Consider the following 20123-nt stretch of genomic DNA (forward strand, 5'->3'; position numbering starts at 1 on the left):
ATATACACAGGCTTGCTCCTGCCAGGATTACGAGGCCCCCACGTCCCAACCCTGCAGAGCCAGGCTGAGTCAAAAAGGGACATGTCCTCTGAAGCAGCAGTTTTTCTATGATTCTTAATAGATGTTCTAATCAGTGATTTAAAAATCAGTTGCTTTACAGACCCACTGTCTAAGTGAACTGAAATTGGTATTCTTGATGAAATACCCGAGCCATTGCTCCCCAAGACTATCCTCTCATCCCCATGCCCCCTTCCTCCTTTCCTTACAAGGAGGGTGGAGCCCAGAATCACCAAAGCCATCCACATTCCCACTTTCTTCAGGCCTGAACATAGGATTATTTAAGTCGTGCATAACATACGTAAAATTTTTACTCAAGGAAGGGCACATTTTTCTGATTTTCACAAAGGCAAATGGGTTAGCATCGGCCCTGTCTGAATCAGACTCAGAATCCAAGAGTTAACAGAATACATGAAGATCAAACACCACATCAAGATAGTCCAGTGCATGAGCTACTATTTATTTTACACTGGGCCCTTCAGTAAGCTGCATTTACCCTTCTTAGCTTATTATTTAGTTCTGGTAAGCAATGATTTGCTAACTCCTACTCCCAATATCCTGAAGTGATTTAATATAGTAGCTTGAAAGTTTTCACTCAGTCCTAGGCTATAGTTAATATACTTGGGGAAATAACCTAGGTTCCTAAATGAAAAAAAGGCAAAGAAAAAAAAAAAAAGCACATTAGATTTGGTAGAGTAGCATTAACGTATTCAAACTATACAGTCTCTTTCTACTTCCATCTTTGCACATATGTTTCATAGCTTTGTTCCTCACTCAAAATTTCCTAATGCCTAATAAGTGGATACATTCACTGAGCAAGCCCTACATATGAAGTATAAATCATTTTAACCATGCCTTGGTTATAATACTTTGAGAAAATCTTTCCTTTCTAATTGTTTCTCTGATAACAAATGGTATTTTATGTGAAGCTATTAGTAAAGAGAAATAAACTGCTGTTTCCACTTAATCAAAATTTTATATCATCATGACGAAGTCCCTCTCTGAAACAATATTAACTAAGATAAAGGATGCCTCTTGGGAAATTGCATTTTCTAGTTAATGTTGCTGAAGAAACAATTAGAAGCTCAATAATACATAGACTATCCTGAAGTCTCATTTATAATTAATTAATTTACCAATAAGCTATCTGTTAAGCTTCTACAACATGCAAGGTAAGAATCCAGGCACTGTGCTTAGTATGGGATGACAGAAGGATTTAATTCCTGCCTGTAAAGAGTTCATAGCCTATTAGAAAGCACCTGAGGCTAGTTAATGCAGGTAATAATTGGTCCTAAGAAAGAGAAACTGATGAGAACTGACCCTAAGACTGCCAAAGGAAGAAATGAAGATAACAGTCTAAGCCATCCCATAATGTAACCTTGATGCATATCACCCAAGGTCAGTTCAAGGATCAAATATGCAATGGTACTAGCCTGCTCTGAATCCTATTCCATAAAGTAGTCTCCCCTTTGCCCAGGAAATGTGAATGGCATAGTTTAGCATCTGAAGAAATACTATGTTCTCTGTGTGTGCATTTATGTACACACACACACAAATATATACAAGTAGATGTGGTTTTGGTCATATGATGATAGAGAGGTAATAAGGAAAGGCCCTGCATATCAGAAAGGGAGATCACATGAGGGTAAATAAAGCTGTTGGATGGGTAGACCCGAGAGTGAAGCTCAAGGCTCAGGCACCCTTGAGAACACATTTCTGATAACAGATACCTCAGGTCAGACACCACAGAGAGATCACAAGTTCAGACTGGAGCCTGCTGGGAGGATCTAGATCATGAAGGCCTGGGCAGAAACTGGACTCACCGACTTCCAGGTGAAAATGGGAGATGAAGGGAGATTTAGAAGATCCCAACACATAACTAGTAGTCAAACAAGAGCATGGGGAGGTGCTTAAGCCTGCAACTGCTGCTGCTACTGCTGCTAAGTTACTTCAGTCGTGTCCGACTCTGTGTGACCCCATAGATGGCAGCCCACCAGGCTCCCCCGTCCCTGGGATTCTCCAGGCAAGAACACTGGAGTGGGTTTCCATTTCCTTCTCCAATGCATGAAAGTGAAAAGTGAAAGTGAAGTCACTCAGTCGTGTCCAACCCTCAGCCACACCATGGACTGCAGCCTACCAGGCTCCTCCGTCCATGGGATTTTCCAGGCAAGAGTACTGGAGTGGGGCACCATTGCCTTCTCCGGCAACTACCAAGCCCAAATCCCTGCCTCTCAGGAAGATCAGACACCACTGTCAGAATGGATTTCAGATACGGGGAATGCTAACATTTACTGGCTGTAACTATTAAGTTACATAGTCTCTTATTGTAGTATGCTGTAATACAACAATGCCTTAAAAGCAGAGAAATCTGGACTGACTGATCCCACACTAAACAATCCCAGATAACTATAAGTTTTGCTTTCTAATGTCTGCTTTTAAATTGTTCCTAGAGCTGTGTTTATTATGATGATGCCAGTGGTCACCTGTGGCTGTCTTCCTGCTTGTCTGTAGCACCTCTCCCTTCTCCTAAGCTGCTGTGGATTTAGAAACCTACTAACCAACCTTGTTAGAATTTGGGCAACGTTGGGCTTCTCAGGTGGTGCAGTGGTAAAGAATCCACCTGCCAATGCAGAAGACTCAAGAGACCTGGGTTTGATCCTTGGGTCGGGAAGATCCCCTGGAGAAGGAAATGACAACCCACTCCAGTATTCTTGCCTGGGAAATCCCATGGACAGAAGAGCCTGGTGGGCTACAGTCCTTGGGGTTGCAGAGTTGGACATGACTGAGTGACTGAACACAAGAATACAAGAGAAAAAAGTGAGCATTCAGGGATGAAGGGTAGTGAGGTTAGGACTCTTCACAGAAAAATTTTAAATGAAGTGTTTATTCTTATTTTGGTTGTTCAGGGGTCTTTTTTGAATTCTGCCTCATTTGCCGCATTTCAAAGATAGGCTAGATGGCCAAAAGGCTAATAGAGTATATATAGTATTACTATGGATTAAACAGGGTTTCTCCTAAGGGTATCTAGTGCCCTTCTTTCCCATCTATCAATAAAGCTAGAGAAAGGGGTAAATAAGTTATTGATATTTCAATCAGAGTATTTCCTCAAAATCTAATGATTTTAACAAATTATATTTAAGGCAGAGATAAAACCATTCATGTCGCTACAAGTCAATTCTTCTTCATGATTAAAGAAGCACAAAATGTGAATCTAATTCATTATTTTCTTTCCAAATTAGGTTTTACATGATTTAACACTATATTACTGTGAAGAAAAATGTTTAATACCATACAAAAAGTATCTTCAAATTTGCTCTGAATAACCAAATTAAACCCTGGCTAATCTATCAAAAGAAATAGACGGTAGCCTCCATCTTGAAATATATGAAGTTCACAAAAGTTTTAAGTTCAATTTTAAGACTATCAAAAGAAATTTTATTGAGTTATAATGTGAACCAAGACTTGAACAAATTTTGTTCCCATATACCCAAAAGGGTAAAAAGAAAGCTCCCCAAATTAACACAAAATAAATTTAATTTTCCAATAAAAGATCTGAAATTGTTTTTGAGTGAGAATTTAACCTCCAATATTATTTCTGTTTAACACATCAAACTACCTTTGCTACTTTAACTACTTTAGCTACACTGGTATACTAAGTGCTAAGATAAAATCATTTCCATAGACTTTTTATTTTCTCAAACTAAAACCAAAGAAAGTAACACAGGAAGTGCGTCTGGAGAAAATAATGTAGACATTATACTTGGTGTTGCAGAGTATGTAAAATAAGTCTAACTTTTTATGGCATAAACATCTGTAAGGCTTCTTTTCTTTGAGATGGCAACAACATGGATATATCAGTGCCCCAATACTAGGTGTTGCAGAGTATGCAAAATAAGTCTAACTTTTTATGGCAGGAATTTCTATAAGGTTTCTTTTGAGACTGCAACCACATGGATATACCAGCACTCAAATACATTTGAAGAGCTCAATTCAAACCTACTGAGAGGAATATTAAAATCCAATTAATTGTCAAGATTAAATATTCCCAGGACTCAGGGAATTAAGTTGTCTTAAGAATCACCACAGTATGACGTAAATGTTAAGACAATGAGTCAGGCATCCCATCTCTGGTCAAATTCCACCTTCATCACTTACTAGCTGCTAGTCATTAAATCTCAGGGTCCCCATCTGTAAAATGGAAGTAATAATTGTACCCTCTCCACATTGAAAGTGTTGTTATGGGGATTAAATTAAATGATGCATTTGAAAGGCTTTCATAATACTTGATACATAATAAGCCCCCAATATATGTTAGTAGTTATAATTACCATCACCATTATTATATGCCAAGCATGGTATTAGACGCTTTTACACATGGGTTAAATGCCCAGTAATAAGACCATGAATCAAAGGAGCCTTATTCCCATTTTTTTGAATAAGAAAAATGAGGTAGAGAGTAGTTACGCAATTTTCCCAATGTCACATCATTAGTAAGTGGCAGGGCCCAGGCAAGGTCACCCTAGAGCACAAGCTCTGAAGCACCTTACTATATGGCTATCAATCCTTTGTCATATAAGTTACAACTATATTTGCCCAGTTTCTTACTTGTCTTTTAACTTTATGGTATTTCCCATCCCTCCATATATAAGGTTTTAATTTTTATGCATTTAGATTTATCAGTACTCTTCCTTTATGGTTTTTAGTTTTCTCACCATGCTTTATCATGCCTATTTCAACCCATGAATATTACACTTGCCACTCATATCTTAGGCCTCATCAGTTTTTAATTTGTTGATCCATATGAGGTTTATTTGGGTGTAAGATATGAGGGAGGAATCCATCTTTTTTCTCGAAATGAACAGCTTGTTATCATCACCATTTAATTGAATCTCTGATTGATTTGCATTTCTTCATATACTAATATAACCATATATGTGGATTATTTTTTAACTCTGTACTACTTCAGTAATCTATTTTTGCATCAGTATAATTTTTTTCAGACTTATAAAAAATCACACAAATAGCATTAAAAATTCACATATACGCCTCATCCAGATTCACTAAATGTTAGCATCTCACTTGACGTCAGGGCAATTATGTGTAAAGGGATACAATGTTTATATCTAGGTGCTGAGATCTGAAGAAATTTTTAATTTTTTCTTTGTATTCTTTTGGGCTTTCATTTAAAAGAAACAAGGAATATATTTTACCTTTAAAAAGAATATAAAGTTTTTTCAATAAAAACAAGTAAAAATGTAAGTTTGATTAACTTCCAAACACTAGCTGGTACAGGGGTGGTAAATGCTTTAGGAGTCTGAATAACAGAGAGAAGCGCATTTTAATGGCAATGGTGAAATTTAAGTTTAACTTTACAAGGATGTTTGGGATGTAAACAGGCAGAAGAGGCAAGTCAAGCATTTACATAGGCAGGAAAGCTTCATAAGCCAAATATGAAATATGGAACGAACATAGCTTGTGAAGATCATATGAGATGAGAGACTAGGAGATTAAAAAGCTAAATATTGGGAAGCAAAAGAAAATTGAATATATCGTGAAGACCTCAGAGGCCAGGCTGAGGAATGTGAATTTTGTCCTCTAAGCCAGAGGACAAAGAAAAGTTACAAACAAGGTAAAATAATTTAATCTAACAAATCTTTATTTACTACCTACTAAATACCAGGTACTGTTCTACTCCAGGGATAGTGAATAAAATGATAAAAAATCCTCATAAAAGAATATTTTAGTTTTGTTTTATGAAAATTTATAGCTTGTAGATCTGTGAATCATAGGATTAAATGGAGCTGGGGTGATAAGGAAAGGTATCACTAAGGAGGCAGGATTTGAGCTGAACCTTAAACATTGAAGGGTCAGGTAGACAGATGACGGGAAGGCATTTTAGGTAAGAGACAAAAGAGGATGAGATAAGAGCAGATATACTCATGAGGTTACCTTGAAACCTCATGAGTCTACCTGGAAAAGTTATCCCAGCAAAAGAAAATAAAGTTGGCTATATGGACAGTTGTCAAATTGCTAGGGGTTTTGAAAGCCAGACCAAAAATGTATTGCTTTGTTATCTGTCTAAACTTAGCTGTAGGCAATGAAAACCCAACAAAAGTTATTGGATTCAGAATGATCTGGCAAGTCATGTTTGGGGTAGTAACGTCAAAGAGTAAGAGGAAATTCTAGTGGTCCAGTGGTTAGGACTCCATGCTTTCACTGTCGAGGGCCCAGGTTCAGTCCCTGATCAGGGAACTACGATCCCACAACATGGGAAAAAAAAAGATTGAGGAATAAGAGGAAAAATATTTCAGCAAAGGGTGGAGATGGGGAAGGTGAATATGAGAGGGATTTCAAAGGCACCATCTACAGGTCTTAGTAACTAACTACATGTCCTGGATGAAAATGAATCAGTTGTCAGATATTCAAAGCACTAACACTCTGAGGGGTAGATGGGTGCAGGTGAGGGTTTTTAAGAATATAGGTTTATAGAAGAGCGAACATTCCGGGTACACATCTAATGTACTGAATTTTATAATAAATTACATGCTATTAGTGTTGACTAAGGAAGTAAAACCCATCCATTCATAAAATGACTGCTTTCAAATGATTCCTAGAAAAGATCCTAAAATTACAATACTTTTCATTAGATTCCCCTTAGTCATCTCTATAGAGGAGATCCTATGCGACAGCAGACTGAGTCCAATGGGCCTTCAGTAATAATCCAGCGACAGATAACAAAATTAAAGCCATGCTATCACCAGAGCTTCCTAATTTACATCAAAATGCAATCTTCCTTATAACTTACATGCTATATAAGCTTCTTACTCAAAAATATTCATGGTGGTCTAGAAATTTGTATTGTGAGACTGGGGCTTTTTTCTATTCTCCTATAACACCTAAGAATGTTTATAACTAATTACAATCTCTAAGAGAGGTGAAAATTATACAAAATAAGAAATTCATCAAACATACACTCTCTGCCAGCACCATGCTAGGTGTGGTCCCCAAGTTCTATTAATCTTAAAACAACCCTGGGTTGAATTATGTCCCCACCTAAAGATAAGAAATTGAGTTAGAGAGAGGATAAATCATGGCCACGTGGTCAGGATTTTCTATCTAAGGCTGCTTTTCCACTGTAGCACTGGCCTTGAAGGTATGGACTCAGAGTTGGAAAAGACCTTGAAAAGTCCTTGCTTCCTCACAATAAAACCAGGATGAAGATGAGGATCTTTCCTATTTCAAATGTGGATTCAAAAGCAACGCTAAAGATCAAGCAAAACTCTCTTTTAAACCCAGCAAGAACTGCCATTTGAGTCTCCTCTGAGCAGTGAGGGGTGCAGCTTTTTTCTCTAACCTACATTTCCTATTCACCTCCAGATGTGAAACTGCTGGGGTGGTACGGGTTAGTTAACAGAGAAATAAAAGCATTTGCTCAGCCATAACGCGTTCCATCACACTCAAAACATGTGGCGTTTTAATTGTTTCTTCTGTGAAGTACCAGTGATAGAGCACAGGCACAGCACAGAGAGGAGAACTCACCCCCATTGTTTTAGGAAAGGAGAAGAAAGAACATTTTCCTCAAGCAGGAATCAGAACCAGGGATAAACTATGGGGCATGTCATGTTGTAGCATGGTGTATTTTCCCTCGTATTACTCAGAAAGACACTTTGTTGAACAGTAAAGTGTAAACCATATGTAAAGTGAAGAAAATGTAAAGTATTTAAGCTATTACTCAAAGTAGATCTATCTTCTTTCCCTTTTTTATTACAATATTGCAGACTTGCCACAGTGACACCCTAAACTACAACTGAAATGATTTTTATCCTAAGCCCAGAGCTTTACTTCCTTACAGCTTTAGCCTTTTAAGCTAAAAATTCTCTCATTCTTGCTACAATGAATTTTTTGCTAAGTAATTAAAAACCAATTGTGTTTAAACCTTTTCAGAGAGTTGGTTTTGTGCTGTATAACTTAGGATTTGGTTTCTAAAACCTTAAATTTAGCATCTCAAGGAAGAATGGTGTCTATGGCACGTTTGAAAAAAATGTTTTGAAATGAAGTGATGGGCATTTAAAAATAGAATTCAGAGAGTGTGCAGCTTCCCTCCCATTTTTTTTTTTTTTTTTGCTGGGGGAGAAGAATGAGACATCTGCATTATGCTGCCAGATCGTTACTGCTGGGATTCTGTTGAGCTATAGAATGGAGAGGTTTTTCAGAGACCACTCATAATTACAGCCTAGTTACCATGAACATGCAGGCACTTTCCAATCAGCATGCTCAAATTTCAAATGGTAATAACCAGAACACCTGCCGAACACCTTGCTTCTTTCCCTGCTCCCACTCCTCACATCTTTGAACATTCTACCACATCACTAACCCTCACAGGCTCTGACCAACTGTCAGAGCTTCATTCCCCACTAGTGTCCCCCACTCCATGGCCAATCTCACAGATGCTTTTAACTCAATTTCAGACTTGGAAAACATTCAGAAACCAGAGGGACTAAGAGAATGTGGAACTCTTGGGGGCTAGCATTTTTTTTTTCTAAGAAAAAATTCAAAATTTAGACAAATAGCCTGCAAATCAAACTCTGGAAAAATAAAGCAATTCCTTACTAGTTTCAGGAATTGTTTTCTTGCACAGTATGGGCATAAACCTCTGCGATGTTGCAGGTTTGGCTTCAGACCACTTCAATAAAGTGAATACCACAATAAAGCAAATCACACAACTGTTTCCGTTTCCCAGTACACATAAGAGATATGTTTACAATACACTGTAGTCTGTTAAGTGTGCAACAGCATTATGTCTAAAAAATAATGTACATGCTTTAATTAAAAAAGATTTTATCAATAAAAATGCTGTCATCTGAGCCTTTAGCAAGTTATAGCGGTAACATCAAGATCATTGATTAAAAAAAAAGATCACTGATCACAAATTGCCATAACAAATATAATAATTATGGAAAAGCTTGAAACATTTCTAGAATTATCAAAATATGACACAGAGACCAAGTGAGAAAATACTGTTGGAAAAATAACACCAGCAGACTTGCTCAATGCAGGGTTGCCACAAATCTTTGATTTGTTAAAAAAAAAAAAAAAAAAAAAGGCAGTATCTGCAAAATGCAGTATCTGCAAAGCACAATAAAGTGAAGTATCACAAGATGAGGTATACCTGTGTTATTGGTAAAACTATAATGCGTTAAGAGACTAGAGGAGGAAATCACAGCAAAAAATGGCTTCAAAGTATATTTTTTAAACCTCAAAGTAGATAACTATTCTGAAAAACACCTGCTTCCACACAAGCCAATGCCATCACCTCAAGCATTCATGATTGATAGGAAGCACCATTTTCTTAGAATCCCGATTTCAGTGTTCATGAAATGCTGCTGCCGCATCATGCTCTGATTAGGCAGACATTGCAAAGTTTAGTCAATGGGCATATAGCATCTCTTTACAACTTCTTCAAATTAGCAGTTATAGGCTTCAGCTATTTAGTGGGAGTAAGGACGCTGAACCTCTTGGATTTCTTTCAAGGAAGGACTTGGGCTCAGCTGGGCAGCAAGTGGCTTTCCTGCTGTCAGCTCCCTCGGGCTCTGTCCTACATGCAGAGCTACCGATCCTGGGGGTTGCCTCCTTCCCAGGGCAGCCTGCCTCCAGAGACCAAGCCCAGCAGGCAGCACTTCTCCACAGCTTCTCAGCAGGCTGGCCAAGACTTTATCAGGCCTAACTCACAGTTCCGTCCACCCTCAGCCCAATACCGCTTTCTCATCCTGTCTTTTCACCATGAACATCTTGCATCCCAAACTGTCTCAGTGTCTACTTCCAGAGAACACAATCTACAGCGTATATCTGTTTCATTTGCCTTCTCTCTTGTTCCTACCACAAGTCTCAGGAAAATGCTCATGTAGAGCCAGCTTCTTGAGTTACCACCATCCTTAAAAGCAAACTTCTCAGGGTCTAGACTATGCTTTATTAAATGAACGAAAGGAATATAAGTAGATTTCTCCCTGCACGATCCTACATGGTACATAGAAGAGAACCCAATTACTGCTGAGAGATTCTCTTCTCTATGAAGATTAAACTATACTTTCTCATAAAATTATAAATATAAAATAGCACCCATTCACATGTGTTTTCATTCAATATTATTCAATATCAAGCATGTTCTACACAACAGGCACAGGTAGGTGAAAAAGCAGTTTAAAAAGTTTCTGCTCTAGAGGAGTTTGCGTTCTACTGGTTGAGACAGACCATAAACAAATCAGATGAGTGTGATGCTAGAGCCTGTGAAGAACCATAAAGCTGGGGGAGGAGACAGAGAATGACTGGAGAAGCATCTAATGTTTCAAAACCACAGGTAGAGGGGACTGCTGTAGCCACATGCTGCTGGGCTGGCACAGTCACGTATACATTAGGAAATCAATTTCCCAGACAGAATCCACCATTCTTGTTCTAGCGACGAATTCATCGCATCAACTTGAGTGACATAATATTTCTTCTGCATTGTGAGCCCACCTGCTTCATGAAACATAAAATCTTAAATCTGTGTTACTAACTATACAGCAGCTCTGTCTTAGGGAAAGAGCAGCCTGAGCCACTGAAAGCTCTAGTCAGATACAGCTGTCTCAGGCAGATGGCTGTAGTGGGCAACATCATAAACTTGCCAGATTTTTTAAAATATGAAAGGGTTTTCTGCCTCATTAGTACTTCATGGCTGACCATCCACAAACACCTGGTGTTCAGACTTTCTCCTCTTGTGAAAACACAACCATATAGTCTTAGCTCAAAAAAAGTACAGGTTATATATGAATACTATCGACCAAAGGAGCTAATACTTAGATCATTTATAAAGTCACTGGTAGAGCAAAAACCCATCCTTACACAGTTTAATGGAGGTGGAAAATTGAAATTAGGACCAATCAGGACTTAGAGTCATGGTAGAGGCAAGTTAAATTACTTTGCTCCTTCCCAATACTCAAACTACGTAGTCTAGAGAGAATCACAGGTGGCCTGCACAGGCTTCTATTTACACCATCAATATAAGAATGAATAGTACAAACAACAAATTCTTTATAAGAATAACTGTGTATGCAACTCTCCTTTTGTTTTTTTCTTCACACTTTAGAACTCGGTCATCACATCTTCATCAGAAGAACACCAAGCACCAAAGCATCCTTGCTTAAGTTAGGAATCTATGCCATTGAACTCTTTGTTATAAGGTAAAGGAGAAAAAGCAATAGACTTGGGAGTTTGAAGAAACTGAGCTAAAATTAAGGCACTGCAATTTATTTGCTTTTTAAAAGATTAAACTGTCTCAAGGTTAGAAATTTCAGTTTTTGTATCTGTAAAAGGCAGAGGAACCAGAGACCAAGTTGCCAGCATCTGCTGGATCATCGAAAAAGCAAGAGAGTTCCAGAAAAACATCTATTTCTGCTTTATTGACTATGCCAAAGCCTTTGACTGTGTGGATCACAATAAACTGTGGAAAATTCTGAAAGAGATGGGAATACCATACCCCCTGACCTGCCTCGTGAGAAATTTGTATGCAGGTCAGGAAGCAACAGTTAGAACTGGACATGGAACAACAGACTGGTTCCAAATAGGAAAAGGAGTATGTCAAGGCTGTATATTGTCACCCTGCTTATTTAACTTATATGCAGAGTACATCATGAGAAACACCGGGCTGGAAGAAGCACAAGCTGGAATCAAGATTGCTAGGAGAAATATCAATAACCTCAGATATGCAGATGACACCACCCTTATGGCAGAAAGTGAAGAGGAACTAAAAAGCCTCTTGATGAAGGTAAAAGAGGAGAGTGAAAAAGTTGGCTTAAAGCTCAACATTCAGAAAACAAAGATCATGGCATCTGGTCCCATCACTTCATGGCAAATAGATGGGGAAACAGTGGAAACAGTGTCAGACTTTATTTTTTGGGGGCTCCAAAATCACTGCAGATGGTGACTGCAGCCATGAAATTAAAAGACGCTTACTCCTTGAAAGGAAAGTTATGACCAACCTAGATAGCATATTCAAAAGCAGAGACATTACTTTGCCAACATAGGTCCGTCTAGTCAAGGCTATGGTTTTTCCTGTGGTCATGTATGGATGTGAGAATTGGACCATAAAGAAAGCTGAGCATCAAAGAATTGATGCTTTTGAACTGTGGTGTTGGAAAAGACTCTTGAGAGTCCCTTGGACTGCAAGGAAATCCAACCAGTCCATTCTGAAAGAGATCAACCCTGGGATTTCTTTGGAAGGAATGACGCTAAAGCTGAAACTCCAGTACTTTGGCCACCTCATGCAAAGAGTTGACTCATTGGAAAAGACTCTGATGCTGGGAGGGATTGGGGGCAGGAGGAGATGGGGACGACAGAGGATGAGATGGCTGGATGGCATCAATGACTTGATGGACGTGAGTCTGAGTGAACTCCGGGAGTTGGTGATGGACAGGGAGGCCTGGCGTGCTTCGAGTTGGACAGGACTGAGCGACTGAACTGAACTGAACTGAACTGAAAATGGAGGTAACATCTTCTCAAATACCTTAAAAAGTCAGGAAAGGATGTGTTTTAAAGTACTTTGAAAACTATAGTGATTGGCAAGTATATTGTTATAACTGAAGCTTGGCTGTATTTAAATGTTAACAAGTTATTTTGAAATAATTTTCAATTAGGCAAGAAAAGTTTATTTGTTGATTTAAGAAGCATTTAGTCAGTACTTTTTGTATTACACTATGGAGAATATAAAAAATGATAGTTATTCCTGTTACCAAGGAGCTTATACAAGTCAGATTTAAGAGAAGGAATGTAGGGGGAGGTGTGGTTTTGGTTTTTGCCAATAACTTGTAAGTACTTTCTATGTGCCAGACAGACATCGTATAAATGCTTTATGTGCAGTAACTCTTTTAATCTTTAAAAAATCTTTGTTAAAGGTAATAGTTTTATTCTGATTTTATGGATGATGAAGATACGGCATAAGAAAATTGGAAACCTACTCAAAGTCATACACCTAGTAAGTACTAAAAAGTCTCAAAGACAACTCACACAGTCAGGCAAGATAGCCACATTATATTACATACATCTCAAGTTGGGCAGAAAACACACCCATATTGTTAATAATAGTTACAAATGCTAACAATACTATGGCAGTGAATGATAAATGAAGAGACCACCTTGGGGTGAGGTGGCCAAGGAAGTCTTCATGATATGTACCCAAAACTAGGTCCAAATTTGTTTGCAGAATTAAGATAAGAAAAATTAAATAAAGTACAAATAAGATTTTGTTTCATACGTATTTGGCATGTGATAAGTATCATTTTATTGAAACATAACATACATATAGGAAAAGACAAAAATCCAAACTGTACTTTGAAATTATTTCATTGAGTGGGTTCTCTTTTATAGACTGGGCTTATTTCCTAATTAAAATAAAGCAAAAACTGACTTGAAGCAACTGACCATCTATTCATATACCAGTCTTAATATAATCCATTTTATTTCAAAGAATTACCTACAATTTAAGTATTTTCCTATAATGAAGACCATTATGGGCCATTATAATGGAAAATAACTTGAAACTGACCCTGAGTTGATATTTCATGATATAGACCAGAGGCTGTTTCACTTGCCCCTCTGAGTTTTATATTTGCTAAAATAATTTCAAGAGCTACTTTTCAAATGACACACAGAACAATGGCCAGAACAATGATTTCTACTTGCTTCCATTCCCAGCAGAATACATGTATTGACTGCTTGTTGGTCCTGCATGTATCCTGTGTAACTCACCAAGCGATAGGTCTGGGCCTTCAAAACGTTGAGATCAATAAAGTTTTCTTCATTGTCTGTCTCCTCTTCCTTAGGAAAATAAAAGAGTTTAAAAGTTAATAATTATAAAAGTTGTAATTAAAAAATATATTTCCAGATTTTTTTTACAGTAGGTCCTTGTAGGTTATATATTTTAAATATAGCAACGTGTGCATGTCAATTCTAAACACTTACGCTAAGCTCAACAGGAAGACTAAGAAAGGACATTTAAAGCCTAGTAGTGTGCATAAAGTAGGGCATTATGTTATCTGTTTTTTGAGGTTTTGATGATGCCATTTAAAAATAGGACCTGCTTTTTTTTACAATCACTTAAGAAAAAGAAGAGCTGTGAAACTGCTGCTGCTACTGCTGTTGCTGCTGCTGCTAAGTCACTTCAGTCATGTCCGATTCTGTGTGGCCCCATAGATGGCAGCCCAACAGGCTCCCCTGTCCCTGGGATTCTCCAGGCAAGAACGCTGGAGTGGGTTGCCATTTCCTTCTCCAATGCGTGAAAGTGAAAAGTGAAAATGAAGTCTCTCAGTCATGTCCGACCCTCAGCGACCCCATGGACTACAGCCTTCTAGGCTCCTCCGTCCGTGGGATTTTCCAGGCAAGAGTACTGGAGTGGGGTGCCATTGCCTTCTCCAGCTGTGAAACTAGGGATAAATAAACATAAGAACAGAATAAGCAACAGTTAATGGAAATTTTGAGTAAGATGACTAAAATGGACAAAAATGAGAGGTTGATAGATATGGAATACTCTCACCTACTCCAGGGACCAATCACAGTAATGTATATTTTTGACATCTCATCTTCTATATGCTTAAGTTTAAAGATATTAAATATTAATTCTATATAAGGATGTAAGATATTAACTTTGTATCTTAGATATTAACTATCTAACAAAAGGATAATTCAGGTAGATTCCAAGCTGGTCCAGATTCTAAGCCCAACTGATGTGGGGGACAGGGTCAGAAGAGACCCTTTGACAAGCAATCTCCTCCCCAATACACAGTAAATACAGAGTTTGAGCAGGCTGTATAAGCAGGTAGGACAAAATGTTAAAATGTCTTTGTGGTGACAAGTGACAAAGTGGGTGGAGCAATTTTAACAAGAATATCCAAAGCTTAAAGACATGATAATGAGGCCAATAGAGCTTGGTTCTAAAGTCTTGTAAAGAAAAACAAAAAAAATAAGTGAGAGTTGTTTGGTGGACACTTTCACATGTAGAGCTGCACAAAAGCGGCAGTCGTAGATTTCAAAGATAACCCTTATCGTTAAGCACTTAGAAGTATGTAAGACAGTGGTTCTCAAAATGTGGTTCTTAGATCAGCAGCATTAGTATCACCTGGGAGCTTGTGACAATGTAATTTAACCATCCCAGATCTACAAAGAAACTCCTAGGGGTGGGGCCACTAAGCTGAGACATTAGAACTATGTTAATCTTTGAGAAATTAGAAAGATTATAGTAAAATATGAAACAATATAAATGCAGATAACATACAATCAAATAACATTCATTTTTTTAGGGATGGAGGCAGTGGGGCCTAGATGTGTAGACAAAACTGATGGGTTTACATCTTAAATCCTAAGCATATATGCACAAGCACATCTTTGAGAAACAGCTCAGTCTATCCTGTGTTTGCACTAATGATGGTGTACTTAACCAGAGCAAATGATAGAGATGCCAGTGACTCAGTGCCGATGGGAGAAGAGACGAGTTTATAATGCTTTTATAATAACCTAATCAGTACTGTTTACATAGGTGATCAATAAGTACTTGTTGAACTGTGGTCGATTGAACACTATTAGGCAAAAAGCTTTAAGAGTAGGTACTAGAAAAAGAATTTAAGTTATTAAAAATTATTAAGAAAGCAATCAAAATGAATTTGAATATAAACAGACTCAAAAAATAGCTTTAAATGAAGAGGATTTTAATCTCAGTAATTTAAAAGGTACTCAATTTCCTGTCATTTCTTTGCCTAATATGTGTCTTCATTCTCCTACTGCCAATCACTAAGGATATGACTGTATACTGTGAGGACATTCTGTGAGGACATTCTGTGAGGACATTCTTTGAGAACATTCTGTGTCGTGATCCCAATCCTCCCTTCTTCCCTCTCGGCCACCCTCCCTCTCTCCTCCCTCCATCCCTCTCTCACTTTCCAGTTATCAATGTGTCCTAACTTGATTTGACCAGTCTAAAATGGAAGCTTTTGAGTTTCTTGTTGATCACAGAAGAACTTTACTTTGTCAGAAATGATCTTTGCCATCTGTGAGCTATCCCACAAACTCTGGCACCAAATTGAAGTAATATCACACCATCCAGAGGCTTTTGGCATTGACCCAGCTCTCCTTACTAAGAGGAATGGGAGAGGTAAGAGGCCTCCTTAGAATAATATAACAACAAGGAAGAAGGAAAAGGAAAAAATTCAAGAGACATGATGTAAGGGAACTAAGAGCCTCAGACACAACGCTTTGAGGAAGGCTTCAGCTTGGTCTTATGACAGCAGAAGGTCTTTACTTCACAGTTGGCAAGAAATGTGTGAATAGGATGCTTTCTAGTTTGTTTCTCTAATTTATACAAACAGCAATCCTGCTTTGAACTTTAAATGGTTCTCAGGAAAAAAAAAATAAAAAACCCTCTATTTTGTAAAAGTTACAAGCAATGTTGTGACAGATGATTTTTTGTCAAATATTTAATGAACAGCTACTATGCACCAGGCATTGCATAATAAAATGGAGACAACAAATGTGCAAAATTGGTTTATGCCCTCATGGAGTTTTCCTTCTGATTAGTTGGTTTTTGTACTTTTTTTCCCTGACTAGCTGTTTTGAGTTATAGGTCTTTGAAGCTAAATATTGATGCATTAGGACCAGGTATCTGTAGATAAACTATTTACTACTAATAATAAACAGTAACTAAGAAACAAGATGAGGAAATATCTGAGTAAAATAAGTGAGATGAACAACAGGGACTGAATGGAAAGATTTATTACACAAAGAATAAAGTCTAAACTCCCTAAAATGACCAAAATGATCTGGACCTGGTCTTTCTTCCCAGCTAACCCTGAAGATGGGAATGGCAACCCACTCCAGTATTCTTGCCTGGAGAAGTCCATGGGCAGAGGAGTCTGGCAGGCTATAGTCCATGGGGTCGCAAAGAGCCATACAAGACTGAGCAACTAACACACACAATCTGAAGTCACTCTCCTCCTCACTCAGGAGAGCTGGCAGCAATGACTTTCCCTCAGTTCCTTGATCATGGTAAGCGCCCTCCTTCCTCTGAGTTTTTGTACATGCAGCTCCACCAGGGTCTTGCCCAGTGCCTGCTACATAACAGGTGCTCAATAAACACATGAATGACTACATTTTTACCTTAAGTTTAAAAATTTATCACATTAAGAAAGATATCTTTTAAACTGGTTTTACAATGGTCTTTTTCTTTTTATAGATAGTAATCATCTTTTTTAAAAAAAATTTATTTATTTTAATTGGAGGCTAATTACTATATAATACTTGGTGGGTTTTGCCATACATTGACATGAATCAGCCATGGGTATACATGTGTCCCTCAACCCGAACTCCCCCCCTCCTCCTCCCTCCCCATTCCCATCCCTCTGGGTTGTCCCCGTGCACCAGCTTTGAGTGCCTTGTTTCACACATGGAACCTGGACTGGTCATCTGTTTCACATATGGTAATATACATGTTTCAATGCTATTCTCTCAAATCATCCCATCATCGTCTTCTCCCATAGAGTCAAAAAGTCTTTTCTTTACATCTGTGCCTCTTTTGCTGTCTTGCATATAGGGTCATTGTTACCATCTTTCTAAATTCCATATATATGCATTAAGAAACTATATCGGTGTTTTTCTGACTTACTTCACTCTGTATAATAGGCTCCAGTTTCATCCACCTCATTAGAACTTATTCAAATGTACTCTTTCTAATAGCTGAGTAACATTCCATTGTGTTTATGTACCACAACTTTCTTATCCATTTGTCTACCGATGAACATCTATGTTGCTTCCATGTCCTGCTGCTGCTGCTAAGTCACTTCAGTCATGTCCGACTCTGTGTGACCCCATAGACAGCAGCCCACTAGGCTACTCTGTCCCTGGGATTCGCCAGGCAAGAACACTGGAGTAGGTTGCCATTTCCTTCTCCAATGCATGAGAGTGAAAAGTGAAAGTAAAGTCACTCAGTTGTGTCCGACTCTTAGCGACCCCATGGACTGCAGCCTACCAGGCTCCTCCGTCCATGGGATTCTCCAGGCAAGAGTACTGGAGTGGGTTGCCATTGTCCTCTCCATGTCCTATTTGTATGGAAATACAAAAAACCTCAAGTAGCCAAAGCAATCTTGAGAAAGAAGAATGGAACTGGAGGAATCAACCTGCCTGACTTCAGGCTCTACTACAAAGCCACAGTCATCAAGACAGTATGGTACTGGCACAAAGACAGAAATATAGATCAATGGAACAAAATAGAAAGCCCAGAGATGGATTCACACACCTAAGGATACCTTATACTTGACAAAGGAGGCAAGAATATACAATGGAGAAAAGTCAATCTCTTTAACAAGTGGTGCTGGGAAAACTGGTCAACCACCTGTAAAAGAATGAAACTAGAACACTTTCTAACACGATACACAAAAATAAACTCAAAATGGATTAAAGATCTAAATGTAAGACCAGAAACTATAAAACTCCTAGAAGAAAACATAGGCAAAACACTCCCTGACATGAATCACAGCAGGATCCTCTATGACCCACCTCCCAGAGTAATGGAAATAAAAGCAAAAATAAACAAATGGGTCCTAATTAAACTTACAAGCTTTTGCACAACGAAGGAAACTATAAGCAAGGTGAAAAGACAGTCTTCAGAATGGGAGAAAATAATAGCAAATGAAGCAACTGACAAAAAATTAATCTCAAAAATATACAAGCAGCTCATGCAGCTCAAAATCAGAAAAATAAGCGACCCAATCAAAAAATGGGCCAAAGAACTAAACAGACATTTCTCCAAAGAAGACATACAAATGGCTAACAAACACATGAAAAGATGCTCAACATTATTCATTATCAGAGAAGTGCAAATCAGAACCACAATGAGGTACCATCTCACACTGGTCAAAATGGCTGCAATCCAAAAGTCTACAAACAATAAATGCTGGAGAGGGTGTGGAGAAAAGGGAACCCTCTTACACTTTTGGTGGGAATGCAAACTAGTACAGCCACTATGGAGGAAAATGTGGAGATTCTTTAAAAAACTGGAAATAGAACTGCCTTATGACCCAGAAATCCCACTGCTGGGCATACACACTGAGGAAACCAGAACTGAAAGAGACACGTGTTCGTCAATGTTCACTGCAGAACTGTTTATAATAGCAATCATCTTTTTTACACATATGGTTTAAAATATTTATACTACTGACAAAATACATTAAAAACTTTAAAGACAGAAAGCATGAAGAGAAAATAATCATCCATAATCCTCCCCACACATAACTAATGTTAATATACTGGTGTTAACTGTTTTTCTGTGTATTTTACATAGTTGAGTTTGTGCATAAAGTATGTTATCATCCCCATGTCACTAACATTTCTTTTAATGGCTATATGACATTCTACCATATGCATATGTCTAATTTATTTAATGGTTATTTTCAGCATTCACTATAAAATAATGCAGTGATTAGTATCTTTGCAGCCTACAGTAGCATAATAAATTACTTTTAAGTTAAAATACAGACTGTATGTATTATCTATTGATTAAAAAAAAAATCACCTGAAAAATGTAATTGGTCTATGACAGTAAAATATACTACAACATTTTTCTTCTCCACCATTTTCACTTTAAATCATATATACACTTTCTAAAATACTAGTGTCAACTCATCTCTGATTCTGAGGAAGAACTCTTCTTCTCTACCATTCTCCTAGTCCAGTCTGTTATAAAGATATGATCATTTAATTTCACACTATAGATAGAATTTTAAGAATGAGAATATGCCCAGAGGTTGCCAAACAACTTAAATAATGTTGATATTTATAAGTATTTTTTAATGTTCCTGCAGGGTAGGGTACTAATCATCTTAATTTCAGAAGCATAAAGGAGTTCCTGAGAAATGAATGGTATTCTTATGAAGCAGACTGTATTAATTCAAAAGTCTATTGCTGTCTTCTAAATTCTCTATTATTTATGGTCTATTTAAGATCATGAATGGTTAACTGTTTACCTATATAACTAGTGGTCGACTATTTTCTGT

At 37.8% G+C, this 20123-nt stretch overlaps 1 protein-coding gene across 1 annotated transcript in view; it reads right to left on the bottom strand.

Annotated features, from left to right (window-relative positions):
* Nucleotides 1–20123, bottom strand: part of IFT57 (intraflagellar transport 57) — a 73989-nt gene that overhangs the window by 35101 nt on the left and 18765 nt on the right. The window contains exon 5 of the mRNA XM_005910178.3: nt 13837–13905. Coding sequence (XP_005910240.2) covers nt 13837–13905 — 69 coding nt within the window. The remainder of the gene's footprint in view (nt 1–13836; nt 13906–20123) is intronic.

Source organism: Bos mutus, chromosome 1 (genome assembly GCF_027580195.1).
Source record: "Bos mutus isolate GX-2022 chromosome 1, NWIPB_WYAK_1.1, whole genome shotgun sequence".
NCBI lineage: Eukaryota > Metazoa > Chordata > Mammalia > Artiodactyla > Bovidae > Bos > Bos mutus.